The sequence below is a fragment of the Oryzias latipes genome, chromosome 8 (assembly GCF_002234675.1).
Source record: "Oryzias latipes chromosome 8, ASM223467v1".
Lineage (NCBI taxonomy): Eukaryota > Metazoa > Chordata > Actinopteri > Beloniformes > Adrianichthyidae > Oryzias > Oryzias latipes.
In genome coordinates, this window is record NC_019866.2 from 14,700,837 (window position 1) to 14,715,942 (window position 15,106).

General features: G+C 36.7%; 2 gene segments (V, D, J or C); both read left to right on the plus strand.

Annotated features, from left to right (window-relative positions):
* Positions 1-2,349: 2,349 nt before the first annotated feature.
* LOC105354583 lies at positions 2,350-2,771 on the plus strand. The segment is given in 2 exon segments: positions 2,350-2,395; positions 2,470-2,771. Coding segments are annotated over 2 exon segments (348 nt in total).
* A 2,221-nt stretch (positions 2,772-4,992) lies between these two features.
* LOC101173469 lies at positions 4,993-5,517 on the plus strand. The segment is given in 2 exon segments: positions 4,993-5,110; positions 5,189-5,517. Coding segments are annotated over 2 exon segments (363 nt in total).
* Positions 5,518-15,106: the final 9,589 nt, after the last annotated feature.

Below are 15,106 nucleotides of genomic sequence, written 5' to 3' on the forward strand. Positions count from 1 at the left end.
TTAGACAGGTTACAACTGAACACACCGAGAACAGGTTGATGATGCTGAAATACTCTACTCATTGTTGCTAATGCTTCACTAATTTTTGCCAAAACGATAGAAACAAATTAATATTATAATTGAAAACATGTGACAAACAATTGAAAGCAAACTACAGCACAGACAGCATTGGAAGGCTAAAAAATAACTCAATATAATTTAAAGAAATAGGTAAAACTCAAAGAGAAATTAAAATGTGTGTGGACAATGTCAGAAGTATATTTTTTGCATCCGTTGTAATTGGAACTGTAGAAAAGTTATTCTTGCTGCTTGATTCTAAATCAAAAGTTACTGGGGCTGCACTATCGCTTTAAAAAAGTCTTGGTTCAAATCCCAGCAGGGTTCTTTCTGTGTGCAGTTTGCATGTTCTCTGTCTGTGGGTTATTTCTGTCCAGTCCAGGCTCCTCCCACAATCCAAAAACATACTTCATTGGTTGATTGGGGACTCTAAAATGTCTCATAGTTGTGAATGTAAGTGTGTGAGGTTTTGTTTCTGTGTTGCCCTGCGATGGACTAACAGCTGTCCAGATCTGGGGTGTCAAACTCATTTTGGTTTGGGGGCCACATTCCACCCGTCTGATCTCATGTGGGCCGGACCAGTACCATAAAAGCAAAAATAACCCATGGTCAGCTTGTTATACCACTGTCATTCAAGTGTGCAAAACACAAGAAAATGTCAAAGAATCTTTTCCTGGTTGGCTGCTTGAATTTTGTGGCAACACCTGCCTTCTTCCTGACCTTTAATGGGGCGCCATCAGTGACCAGACTGGCATCACGTGACCAGGTCACACCAACATTGTCCACTGCAGTAACTAGAGAGCTGACTATGTCATCAGCTGTTGTTGTGTCCATAAACTCAGCAAACTCTGCTGTGACAGTCACTTCAACACCTCTAATAAATATGCACAGTTGTATATACCTGTGGTGTCGGTGCTTTCATCATTAGCTACCAAAAAAGCAAAAAAATGACTGGATTCCTTCATTTGGCCGCCCAAATCAGAAATGTTGTATCTGGCATTGTAATACTTGATAGACTTATGTTGGCAAAGATCAACGTTTTTTTGGAGCACAAGCTCCATGAACAAAAAAAAATGTCAATTTTTCCCAGAAAGCTTGGCACTCCACTTCAACATTTTTTTTTTTGTGACAACATTTCGGTCATTAGGCTGTCACTACTGATCATTCTTATAGCAATGTAACAGCGGTGAGGATAGCAGGGAATCAAACTGAATCTTACCCAAAGACAGAGCTGTTAGGTTTTGCAATTGGCACGTGCAGAGATATGCTGTTTCACGTTTTCCTTTTTCTTTGGTCCCCCTAATGGCGGAATTGTGCATTTTGGTTATTTCTTTAAAAAAAAATCATAACTTGCCACAGGAATGGACTTGAAAAAAATTTTTGGTTAAAAAAAAAACATCCTTAGAATTTCTACTCTTCCTGAGTTGGCCGGATTAAACCATCTTGGTGACCGAATACGGCCTGCGGGCCGTATGATTGACACCCCATGTCCAGAGGTTGGCTAAGCTCCAGCAACCCCGTGACCCCGTAATGGGAACAAGCAGATATAGAAAAATGATAGATGGACAAAAAAGTCTTTTGAAAAAAATAATGATTTCTAAATAAAAGCATCTGGGTAAAAAATGTGTTAACATATAAAATACATAATATGCATAACTGTTTCTTAAAATGCTAATATAAAATGGCAATCTTATTTTATATTAAAATAACATTTATTTTATGAGGTCAATTTAAGGAACCACATTCGTTGATTTTACTGTATTTTATTAACTGAAATGTGAACATTTCGGATCTCTATACTTGTGGGTAATAACCTGCTGAACTGTTGTTTTAACAGAAAAACAGGTTTTTACTTTGATTTTCACCGTAAAGCTTTTCTGGCCCTAAAGAAAAAGACTAAAAAAATCATGAAAAATTGTTAAAATCTGATGCTGCACAAAATGCCAAACTTTTAAAATGTTTTGTAAAATTGAAACCCTATTTATGTGGCATTTTATTCTTCTGGGAAATGTGTATCATCTGTTACACTTTACTAATTGTAGAGTTAAATAATGAGGATATCTTACATATTTTCACATGCAAGAACCTGTTGGGATCAGTGTGTACTTTCAGAGAGCTGTGTAGTTTTTCCTTTTAAGTAACTGGATGCTTGAATTTACATAACGGTCTACCTTTTAGAATATTTTCTTTATGCAAAGTAAACTTGTAGGCCTTTTTTATCTAAGCTTCAAATGTTTCCATTAGCAGCAGAGGAAGAGTTACTCCCATCAGAGATAGTTCATCTTCATCATCATGTTCTCTGTAGCTCCTCTGCTGCTGCTTCTGGCTGCTGGATCCTGTGAGTTTGACTGAGACAAAGACACTGTTCACTGTTGTTACACTATTAACCATTAAACTGTTTGTCCTCTTCAGGTGTAAAGTGTGAACAGCTGACACAGCCAGCCTCTGTGAGTCTGCAGCCAGGTGAGAGGCTGACCATCACCTGTCAGGTCTCTTATTCTCTGAGCTACTACACAGGTTGGATCAGACAGCCTGCAGGGAAAGGACTGGAGTGGATTGGGATAAAATACACTGGAGACTCTCACTACAAAGATTCACTGAAGAACAAGTTCAGCATTGATTTGGACTCTTCCAACAACAGAGTGACTCTAAATGGACAGAACATGCAGCCTGAAGACTCTGCTGTGTATTTCTGTGCCAGATGGACACAGTGACTCATACCATCAGCAGACCTGAACAAACGTTCATACGTAACATAAATTCACCAGAGGAGGTGCTCTAACATTACCAATTATTTTTTGCTTTAGTTCCAATACTAATAAATACTATGGTGTTTTAAGGTGTTGTGAAAAATAGATTCAACAAATGCGTTTTTTATTAAGTCAAGTAACATCAATTCAGAATAAAAACAGAACAAAAACATCTTTCAAACTCAAAAAACAATATAAAGACGTTCACAAACATATAATGTCCTTAACCCTTGTGCTATCTTTGATGACCCCCCCACCCTTACATTAACGTGTTCTCCCTACCATGACAAAGGTGGATAAAGGTGGAAAGATTTCATGTAATCTATGGACACCAGTGAAGATCACAAATCATTGAAGAAAAAAGGTTCAGAGAACTGTCTAGTGGGTCTAGATGACCCAACTCCCACATTATTAAAGATAAAATGTCACATGACAAAGAAAAGGATCAGAAATCTCGTTTGATGCTGAGTGATGACATCATGTTATGAGGATCTGTCCACACCAGAGACCCCCCCTCTTCCATTCAAAGCAACCAGCCAGATTCCACTGCAACAACATTGTTCACTGAAAAGGCTGAGTCACTGGGGTGGTGTGAAGTGACTGAGGTGTGGAGTATTTTTTTTTTACTTTTGTTGTTGTTTTTTTTACTTCAGTTTTTACTGAAGTAAGTACAAAAACAATAATAGTAAAAAAAATAAATCAATAAGTAAAAGCACAGTACACATGGAATCACAATAAGTAAATAACAAATGATCTAAAAAATATAATATAGAAGATACCACAAAATCCAAAATATGAATACATTTAATTAATTTAATAGTCAGCACACTTTTTTATTAAAATGTTTTCTAAGTTTCTACAATTGTTTATTACATTTATTAAAGTAACATTCTTTTTCTGTGGCCAAATTTCCTAATTAATTTCAATGTTAAAACAATACCACGTGCTTTGTCATTTCATGTAGTACAAATTAAAAGAAAATGTAAACAAAGTGAGGAAAAGAGTACATTGTACTTCTAGTACTGTTGGGTTTATACTTTAATATTCCTAAAACTTATAAAGACTTTAAACATACAAAAGCTTTATCATTTATGCTAAGACAAATTCTGGTTGATTATTTGAAAACAAGTCTTAAATCTGATTGTCTATTGTCTTTTACTCAGCTCAATATTTACTGTATTATGTTGAATAAAAAAGCTCAGTAAAAGATATTACATACATATTAACATTCTATGTTTATGAATAATACCTATTGAATACCTATTGAAACAAAAAAGTGTGACAGGAATTCAACAAAGGAAGTCACAGTAGAATCATGAAAAGTAAATTTTTATGCTCAAGTAATGTTTAAATATCCAAATATTCAAGAAAACCTATAAGGAAACTCTGATGTCATGATATAAAGATAAGGGGATTTAAGGATCAACAGGTGTTTGAAAAATTCCAAATACATGTGAACTTGATTGTGGTGAAATATTCAAAGCTCTTTTATTTACAACCAATGAGTTTTATATTGTGTAATGTGTAATACTGACTACTGATATGTTTAAACTGCAATCAATAAGCTATTGATTTTCTTAAAATGATCTCTATTGTGTTGCAATAATTACTGGTTTAATGTGATAATATGTTCTAATGATAATCAATGATTATTACATAATGGTTACCGTTACTGAAATCATGAATGAATGTTTTCTGAAGATAATCAATCATTACTAGGCTCTGGATGACAAAAACTATAAAACCATAAAAGGAATTAACTCAGTAATGGTGGATTTATATAAACTCGCTTTTCCCACTCCTTTTCAAGCAATAAATCAAACTCTACTAATACTTTAGTTAATGATCACTGTTTGTAATTAAGCAAATGTGATTTAAGTGTCTTTTTCTGCTTGTTTTATTTTCTGTTTTTTTTAATCTAATTTAAATCTAATCTAATCTTGATTTCTGTAATGAAATTGATTAATGTGTGTCAATTACTTATTGCTTTGACTACAATATTTGAAATAAATCAACAAACTTAAATCAAATCAATCAAATGGTATATTTTTTAAATAAACTTAAAGTTCATGAATTAAGAAAAAGAAATCAAAATTATTTTATTAGACCTGAATAAAGTATTTTCTTATTCAAATGTGAATTCTGATGGAGCTGAATGTCTTCTGTGAGGTGGAGTCAATGCAAACATGGACGTCTTCCTCCTCTATTTATCTGACAGCAGAGATGACAGCAGAGACACTGAACTCAGTTGAACATGATGGACTGTAGGACAGGACTGCTGCTTTTAACTCTCTGTTATGCAGGTGAACATCATCATGCAGATATTGTAGATTTATGATGTTTTCCTTTTTTAAATCCAGATTTCTGATTTTCCTTCCCAGTTGTTGATGGACAGACTCTGACTGAGTCTGAATCTGTGGTTAAAAGACCTGGAGAATCCCACAGACTGACCTGTTCAGCCTCTGGATTCACTTTCAGCAGCTATTACATGGGCTGGATCAGACAGGCTCCTGGAAAAGGACTGGAATGGATCGCCTATATCTACACTGGCAGCAGCAGCATGTACTACTCAGAGTCAGTGAAAAACCGCTTCATCATCTCCAGAGACGACAGCAGACAGCAGCTGTATCTGCAGATGAACAGTCTGAGAGCTGAGGATTCTGCTGTTTATTACTGCGCTAGAGACACACAGTGACTCAAGAGACAGAAACTCTGTACAAAAACACCACATGAAGAAAATACCTCTCATCATTTTTTTTAAATATTATTCTAAAGAATCAGTGAATGGAAAAAAGGGAAAATTGATATTTTGCTAAATCTCTTTTAAAGGAGTTAAATAGCAACAGTTTTAGGAAAAATTAGACGTGTTTTTTTCTTTGTCAATTTTTTTTTTGATATTTTAGTATGCAGATTTTTATGTTTGCTTATATTTTCTGTGAGATAGTGAAGAGGTGCTGACTCTGACATGAAGTTTGGGTGCATTACCGGTTTTCCCGCTTTAGTTAGTTTATTTTAAAAAAGCAAAAAAAAAATAAAAAAATAAACAAACTATAATACAATCTTTCATGTTGTTATATTTCTTTATATACCTAATTTTTAGTAAAACAAAAGCAGTGATTTTTTTTTTTCATTAACTTGTCCTGTCCAACAGCTGGGCAGACAGATGAGAGCTTAAGGCCTCTTGTGTTGGACATATTTTACTTTTACAACAGGGGTTATGAATCTTCTGACAAAAGCAATGATTTTTAGTACATTTGATATCTCTCAGACGCAATTTTGGGTTTTATCAGCCACGGCTCCCTGTAGGATTTCTGTTAAGAGACCCACAGCGCCCTTGTGATCAGGAAACAACACTGATGATGTGTTCAAGGTCACACGTGACGAATGATCAAGTCTCACCTTAAACATTACATGTTCATTCATTTTTTCATTCATCTTCTTAACCGTTTATTCCCTTTCGGGGTCACGGGGTTGCCGGAGCCTATCCCGGCCACTTGGGCGTAGGCAAGGGATGCCCTGGACTGGTCGCCAGTCTGTCGCAGGGTAGAATATCCTCAATCACACATCCATTCACTCACTCTCACACCTATGGACAATTTAGAGTTGCCAATCAACCTATGTAGCATGTTTTTGGACAGTGGGAGGAAGCCGGAGATCCCGGAGAAAACCCACGCATACACGGGGAGAACATGCAAACTCCACACAGAAAGGTCCCCCATTGATGTAGTGTTTTTCATGTCCCCCAGCCAGGACTTGAACCGGGGGCCTTTTTGCTGAGAGGCAAGAGCGCTAACCACTGCGGCACCGTGCCACCATTTTATGTTCAATGGTGTGCATTTGTTAAAAATATTCCTTTTATAATCACTATACAGCTGTAGCCTACGGAGCCCGGGACATGACATGAGTAACATAATAATTATTTAGTTCACAAAAAACAATATTTAGTTCCAAAGAAATAAAATTCTGTTCCCACGAAATAATTAATTTGAGAGAACAAAATAATTATTTAAGTCATTCATAAATATGGATGTTAGCAATAGTTGGATTTACTGCAGATACTTTCACATTTCTGTCTGTGTGTGTCTCCCTACATTGTATGTAAGACAGTGAGGATATTTTGAGATCAGATTTTAAAAAGCTCTACAAAAGCATCGATAATCATGTCTGCGTTCAGTCACATCCCTGTACAAAAGCAGCTTTCCGCCGCTACTCTCGTGTCTCTGTGACCGATAATCCTTCTAGCTGTCATGTTACAAACACAATTCTGGACAAAAACTGAATAGCTTTAAAGACGGAAAGTTTACTAATGTCTATTTGAACAGAGAAAGACAGTTCAATATTTGTGCACAAATTGACATGAAACACACATTTTTTACATACAGTAAGCAACAAAAACACAACTACATGTGAACATCAAAGAAAAATTCAAGTCAAATTCCCTGAGATGAAGAACCTAATCCTGCTGTAACTGTGACTGCAGGAAGACAGGAAAGCGGAAAATAACTTTTATCCAAAAACATGACTAAAGGAATAAACATTCAACTTCTTCACAATTTTAACAAAATAGCTTAAGTAAAATCTGTAAAAACGTTCATACTTCAATAAGATTCAGGGCAGCAAAACCATAAAATGGCTTTGTAATGTAGCAAAAAGCTGCGTCTGTATAAAGTGTTACAAAAATGCCTGAAAAACTTTTTATTTTTGCATTGTAATGCACATGTTTTTTGTTAATTTAAAATTGTATGAAATTGTAATGTATTGTGATGAAAATTGGGATAAACTGATTTAACTATTACTGCATTATTTTCTGTATTTTTAAATAATCATTGTGCAAATGTTTTAAGTGGAGGCCCCACAGGTTCTTTTTTTATATCTCACTGTTCTGTATTTAATTTTCTTTTCCATGTTATTTTTTCTTTTAATTGTGGCAAATCATAATAATCCAATCAAAATCAAATCAAATGATTGTGGAAAAAAATGTGAATAAATGTATGTGTTAACACTGATATGTTATGAAATTGTATTACTCGAACATGCTGCAGAACAAAACAAACAAAACCTGGAAATTTAATAATATTAATCAAATCATTCTGTTTTCTTTGCTCTTTTGTACATTTTTTAGAGCTGGACTCCTGTAATTATTTTTAGCAATAAGTTCATTTCTGCTTGGTGTCTGATGTCCTGTGTGTGTCTTTGTGAAACATATCAGAGGCATTTGATTTTTTTCAAAAAATCTCAATACTTTCCTAAACAAATTATCTATTTTTTTATTATTTTAAAAAGCGCAGCTGTCTTTCTGCCTACATTACCCGCTGTCTTTGTGTCAAATACTGACACCAACTAAACGACAGGCAGACATAAAAAATAAATTTATATGGAAAATAAAGACACGTCATAAAAATGTCTACAATAGTCAATAAAGAACGACATTATTTGAATGAGCTGAATCTTAAGGTAAGGCATGATCCAGGTGTTGCGGAATAGAGGCTGCCTTCTGTACGCCGTTTCACCTCGCTGCCTTCGCCCACTACCCCTCCCCTTTACTTTACACACATTTGCCGCTCCTTCTCAAAGACAGAAGTGCGCAACTGCAGGGACGGCAATTCTCAGGTTTCAGGCTGTTACAAACCTTGAGTGGTGTGCCCCACTATTTGAGAAGGACTGCCGTATGGGAACGTGTCCCCCCCCTTCTTGGTTTTAATTGCACCATAGACATGTAGGCCCTCTGGTGGGGGGATACTTGGACATCACTGCCAGCAAGCAGCAGATGTCCTCTCAGTGCCCTACCCACCAATTTTAACTGCACCCTCTAGTACACACACCCTTTACCCCTCAAAAACATACACTCCAACACACACATACACGAGTCAGGTGGGACCTCTGACCATCTGTCCACTACCCCATCCCTGGCCGAGGGTACTAGGCATTTGGAATAATGTATGTAAGTTATCTCATATTTGCTTTTTTGCATTGCCTAGCTATACAGGTGATATAATCATGTTTGCATAAGTGTTTGTGTCCAAGTTCTGTTTCACAGGAAGGTGGAGGTGAAATCCTTGGGGGAAAACCAACTGTCTTTGCGTCTTCCCAGAATCAACATGAGAACTTTGTCATCTGTCTAGACCGGAATCCAAGGACACTTTGGCTACGTTCACACTGCAGGGCCTAATGCTCATTTCGGATTTTTGGAAAAAATCCGAGTTTTTTGCAAGACCGTTCACATTTCCTAGTAAATCCGAACTTTTGTGATCTCCAGTGTGACCGTGACATGACCCAAACGAGACCAGCATGCGCAGAAGAGTACACAACGGTAAACGACGTCACTCGTTGATTGCGGAAGTAGCCAACGTCAACGATGGATGACAACAACAGAGTTGCCAACAGCGGAGGTCTTTTATCACTATGGAATTTATTATCACGAAGTAGCCAGAACTATAACAATCTTCTTATTTCAAGAAGAAAGTTAAAAAGGAGGAGAGCAAGGGTTTTGGCCATGGCGTTTAGTGGAGCTGTGCTAGCAACGTCGGTAGAGAGGAACGTTTGGGTGCGGAGTCGCAGGAGTGGTGGGATACTGATGTGAGTGGCTTCACTGATGCAGAATTTATTAGTTACTTTAGAATGACCAGATCCACCTTCAGTTACATCTGTGAGCGCCTTTGATTAAGTCTGTCGCGAGAAGAGACATGTCTGCGGCGGCCCATTACAGTGCAGAAACACGTTGGAGTTGGACTGTATTGGCTAGCAACAGGCGCTAACTTGTTCGGTATAGCAAAGTCCACAGTCTGCTCCATTGTACGGGAGTTCTGTGAAGCAGTTCGCCGTGTCCTCATGCCCCAGTACGTCAAACTGCCCAAAGGCGGTGACCTGCAAGAGGTAATCAAAGGCTTCCAGCAGCGATGGGGTTTCCCGCAGTATGGAGGAGCTATTGATGGGAGTCATATCCCCATCATCGCTCCAGAGGATAACCACGCAAAATATTTCAACCGCAAAGGGTGGCATTCAGTTCTGCTCCAGGGTGTCGTGAATCATCAATTTTGGTAAGAAATATAGATATTTTACTTTTATAATCGTTTAAAAGTACTATACTTGCCTCACTTTCTTTTGATAGAACCATATACATCTGCAAGAATATTATCCTTGAAAACACTGTACATAGGAAACTGTACACTGTTCAGTAATGTAACACGGTCTTCCAACAGCTTCACCAACATCTATGCTGGATGGCCAGGGAGTGTCCATGATGCGAGGGTACTCCGAAATTCCCATGTGTACTCACTCGCAGAGAGAGGGGAGTTTTTTCCGCCAGTGAGTAATCCAGTAATAGTGATCTATAATGTGTACAATGTCTTTTTTTCATTTGGATTATTTTGTGCTTTTAAATCTTAAGGGCACTGGGGAGATAATGGGCGTTCAAGTGCCAATCATGCTGCTTGGTGACCCGGCTTATCCCCTTCGAAGCTGGCTGTTACTGTGACACAGGGACCCTGACAGCTGAGCAGAAGAACTTCAATGAGCGCCACAGCAGAGCCAGGATAACTGTGCAGTGTGCTTTCGGCCGACTGAAGGGCCGGTGGAGGTGCCTTGCTAAACGGCTGGATGTGGACGTTTCCCTCGTCCCCGCCATAATCGGTGCATGTTGCACACACTCCACAACTTCTGCAACTTCTGAAACCGTCCGTTTCAACAAATAAATTGTTATAAGTATAAGTAGGATTAATAAAGTTTACCCTAAATTACAAAAGGAGTTAATTCAAATATACATCTTGTTTGTCAAAAGATTCATAATCCCTGTTGTAACAGTAAAATATGTTTGCTCTGCTGTTGAACAGGACAAGTTAAAAAGAAAGTACTTCCTCTTTTTATCTGTTCAAATCATCTCATCAATGTCAGACAGATGTTGTTTATTTTGAACAATTCTGCTGAGAAACATTTGGTCTTTCAGTTTTATAAAGATAATTCCTTCCCTGTTTTTGACTGTCAGCTAAAACACCAGAATAAATGAAGTAAAGTTAATAATTTATTGATTTTCTTGCAACGTTTTCTTCATAGGTAGGTAAGATGGAGAAATTATAGTTTTAACAGTCATATTTTATGCCAATTTCTCGTAATAAAAATCTGTAATAAAATTTAGTGAAATATTTAAAAAAAAAACTAGAATGATTTAATCAATAAATTCCATTAACCTACTTGTTCAGCTTTACAAAAAACAACAGAAGTAGTGTTAATTCCAATATATATATATATTTTTCTACATTCTTTTTCTTACTGACAGTTTCTCAGATTTACAGAGATGACAGAAAGCAAAGTATACTTTTAAATTGATTATGTTCACTTGTTACAGTAATCCTCCATATTTAGTCAATACATAAAAATACTCGACTAATTAATTTGATCAAACAATCACTATTTGTTAAACTCCACTAAATATATAATGTTTAAAGTTTGTTTTAATTTCATTATTTAATTTTGTAAAAGTAAAACCAAAGGTGATGTAGGATCTACAGGCAGAGCAAACTGTGAAACACGGAAGATAAAAAAGTGAAAAGTTTTTAAGATTTAAATGATTATTTCACACAAAAATTTACAATTGAAGTTACTTTTTTGTTGTAATTTGTTGTAAGAATTTATATATCAATTTAAATAAATCATCAGACAGCAGACAGCTGATCTGTAGATATGGTTTATTCTCCAAAATTCAGCTGTTTGTTCTTCTGCTCCACATGTAAATGATGATCTGATCTGTAATTTCACTAAAATAATATTTCCTGACAGCCCCATGTACTGTAAACAAATCATGCTCTTACATCACCATTCATCTTAAGAAGACCTGATGTCAAGTTGTCAGCCAAGTAGAAGTTCCAATCAGTCATCTTCATCATCATCATGATCTCTGTAGTTCTGCTGCTGCTTCTGGCTGCTGGATCCTGTGAGTTTGACTGAGACAAAGACACTGTTCACTGTTGTTACACCATTAACCATGGTCCTGTCCTCTTCAGGTGTAAAGTGTGAACAGCTGACACAGCCAGCCTCTGTTAGTCTGCAGCCAGGTCAGAGTCTGACCATCACCTGTCAGGTCTCTTATTCTCTGGGCAGCTACACAGCTTGGATCAGACAGCCTGCAGGGAAAGGACTGGAGTGGATTGGGATGAAACACACTGGAGCCTCTTACTACAAAGATTCACTGAAGAACAAGTTCAGCATTGATTTGGACTCTTCCAACAACAGAGTGACTCTAAATGGACAGAACATGCAGCCTGAAGACTCAGCTGTGTATTTCTGTGCCAGAAGGACACAGTGACACAAACCATCAGCAGACCTGAACAAAAACCCCTCAGAGCCTGAAAACTTGTAACATGAATTCACCAGAGGAGGCGCTCTAACATAATCAATTATGTTTTGCTTTAGTTTCAATACTAACTACACTGTTTTAACCCTTGTGCTATCCTAGGGACTTTAGCATTGGGAGTTGGGTCATCTGGACCCCACGAGACAGTGGATAAAGGTGGAAAGATTTCATGTAATCCATGGACACCAGTGAAGATCACAAATCATTGAAGAAAAAAGGTTCAACTGTCTAGTGGGTCTAGATGACCCAACTCCCAATGTTAAAGTGCCTAGGATAGCACAAGGATTACATCAAATCAAATCAATTCAAATTATAGAAAATAAAATCAAACTTTATTCATGAGACACTTTTCCTAAATACATGAAGTGTTATACAGAATAAAAACTCAAAGAAAAATTATAAAGACATTTATAATGCCCTCAAATCCACAACCCACCTCCCACATTGTTAAAGATATGATGAAGAAAAGTATCAGAAATCTGGTTTGATGCTGAGTGATGACATCGTGTTATGAGGATCTGTCCACAACAGAGACCCCCTCTTTTCCATTCAAAGCAACTGGACAGATTCCACTGCAAAAGCACTTTTAATTGAAAAGGCTGAGTCACTCATTTGGAGTAAAAAAAGCTAGAAAAAACCCAAAAACAAGTAAAAAAATCAAAATAAAATCACAGTACACATGTACACCTGAGTTTTAGGGCCATTTTACTTTTTTTTTTCTTTTATTATGACTTTTTAAGTCTTAAATTTATGAGAAAAACAGTCAACTGTTAAATCTGAGCCAAGCTTGAAGACAACGCTAAAGTTGGCTTCCGATTCACAGTTTCCGATTCGCGAGGGCACTAAATCATAGCTTGAAGATGAGATGTGGAGCTTTCTGTGAAGCTTTATTTCCAAATAGGTTTCAAAAACAAAGAAATTTGGAACCTTTTGGTGACTCAAAATCAGATTATTGTCAGTGTAGCTGACTCTCCGGGGCTCGGTGTCAACAAGGAGGAGTTTCATTTGTAAAAGGGTGAAGAGGACAGCAACTTTATTTTCCTTTTCATTCACACAGAAGTCCATTTGTCACCTGATGTCATGAACCTGTCATGCGCAGACGACCAATGCAGAAGTGAACAGTGTTACATACGCCTCCTCCTCCAGATGAAACGTCCCATTTCAACATAAAACAATAAAGCTGAAAATCTTCTGTTATAATAGCTAAAGGATGTTGAAAATACCAAAAAGTGCTCCTCCTCAGACGGAGTCACACAGACTAAGAGATCTTTTATTTGGTGGAGGAAGAATGATTGAGGTGGACAGCTTCATGTCTTCATCATCGGGCTGCAGAGATCCTGCAAACCACCCATTAATGAATAAAATATTAATAATTCATAAATTAAACAAATGAGCTTCCAAACATTTGAAACGTTATCAATAAACATTCAGCTCACCTGTTCAACTGATCTTATTAGGTCTGCTCTGCTTCTGTGCAGTGTTTACTTGCTGAACTGTATGTTCACTTCTATTTTAATCTTGTAAATTTATGAGTTTGTTTCTCGTAATTTTACTTTTTACTGATGGCCCTTAAACTCCATTGTACACATGGAATCACAATAGGTGAATGACAAATGATCTAAAAAAAATTATGACATGGTTTCTTTTTGTTGGCTTTACATTTGCATTATATTTGCTTTATCATTTGTTCTGTGACAAATTCTGGTGGATTATCTGAATGAAGTCTTAAATCTGATCATCTATTATTAACTTTTACTCAGCTCAATATTTACTGTATTATGTAGACTGATAAAGAATAAAGGCTCAATAAAATATATTACATAAAATGTATCTATGTTTATGAACAATAGCTATTGAAACAACAAAGAAATATTAATAAAGATATGATAAAGGAATGTGACAGGAATAAACAAACGAAGTCACCTATAGCATAATCATGAACATTTATTTGTAACTAAACTTTTGAACTTTTAAAGATTAAAAAAAGAGAAAAGAAAAGTGGAATAATAATATTATTATCAATAATTATTATTATTGTTTTAAAAAAGTCTTTTCTGATTCAAATGTGAATTCTGATGGAGCTGAATGTCTTCTGTGAGGTGGAGTCAATGCAAACATGGACGTCTTCCTCCTCTATTTATCTGACAGCAGAGATGACAGCAGAGACACTGAACTCAGTTGAACATGATGGACTGTAGGACAGGACTGCTGCTTTTAACTCTCTGTTATGCAGGTGAACATCATCATACAGATATTGAAGATTACTGATGTTTTCCTTTTTTAAATCAAGCTTTCTGATTTTCCTTCCCAGTTGTTGATGGACAGACTCTGACTGAGTCTGAATCTGAGGTCAGAAGACCTGGAGAATCCCACAGACTGACCTGTTCAGCCTCTGGATTCACTTTCAGCAGCTATCACATGGGCTGGGTCAGACAGGCTCCTGGAAAAGGACTAGAATGGATCGCTTATATCTACACTGACAGCAGCGGCATTTTCTACTCAGAGTCAGTGAAAAACCGTTTCACCATCTCCAGAGACAACAGCAGACAGCAGCTGTATCTGCAGATGAACAGTCTGAGAGCTGAGGATTCTGCTGTTTATTACTGCGCTAGAGACACAGTGACTCAAGAGACAGAAACTCTGTACAAAAACACCACATATAGCAAAGAGTTGTCATCCGTTGTTTTTAAATAGTATTTGAAAGAACAGTGAATGGAAAAAAGGGAAAATTTATATTTTGCAGAAACACTTTTAAAGGAGTAAAATAACAACAGCTTTAGGAAAAGTGAGATGTGTTGTTTCTTTTTCCTTGTCAAATTTTTACTTTTTTTTGTTGCTATTTTAGTATGCAGGTTTTTAGTTGATTGCTCATACTTTCAATGGAGCTGTTAAAGGGAGTCGCAGACCAATTTATTATGTGGGAGGATTTGTTGTTTTCCTATTTAATTTATTT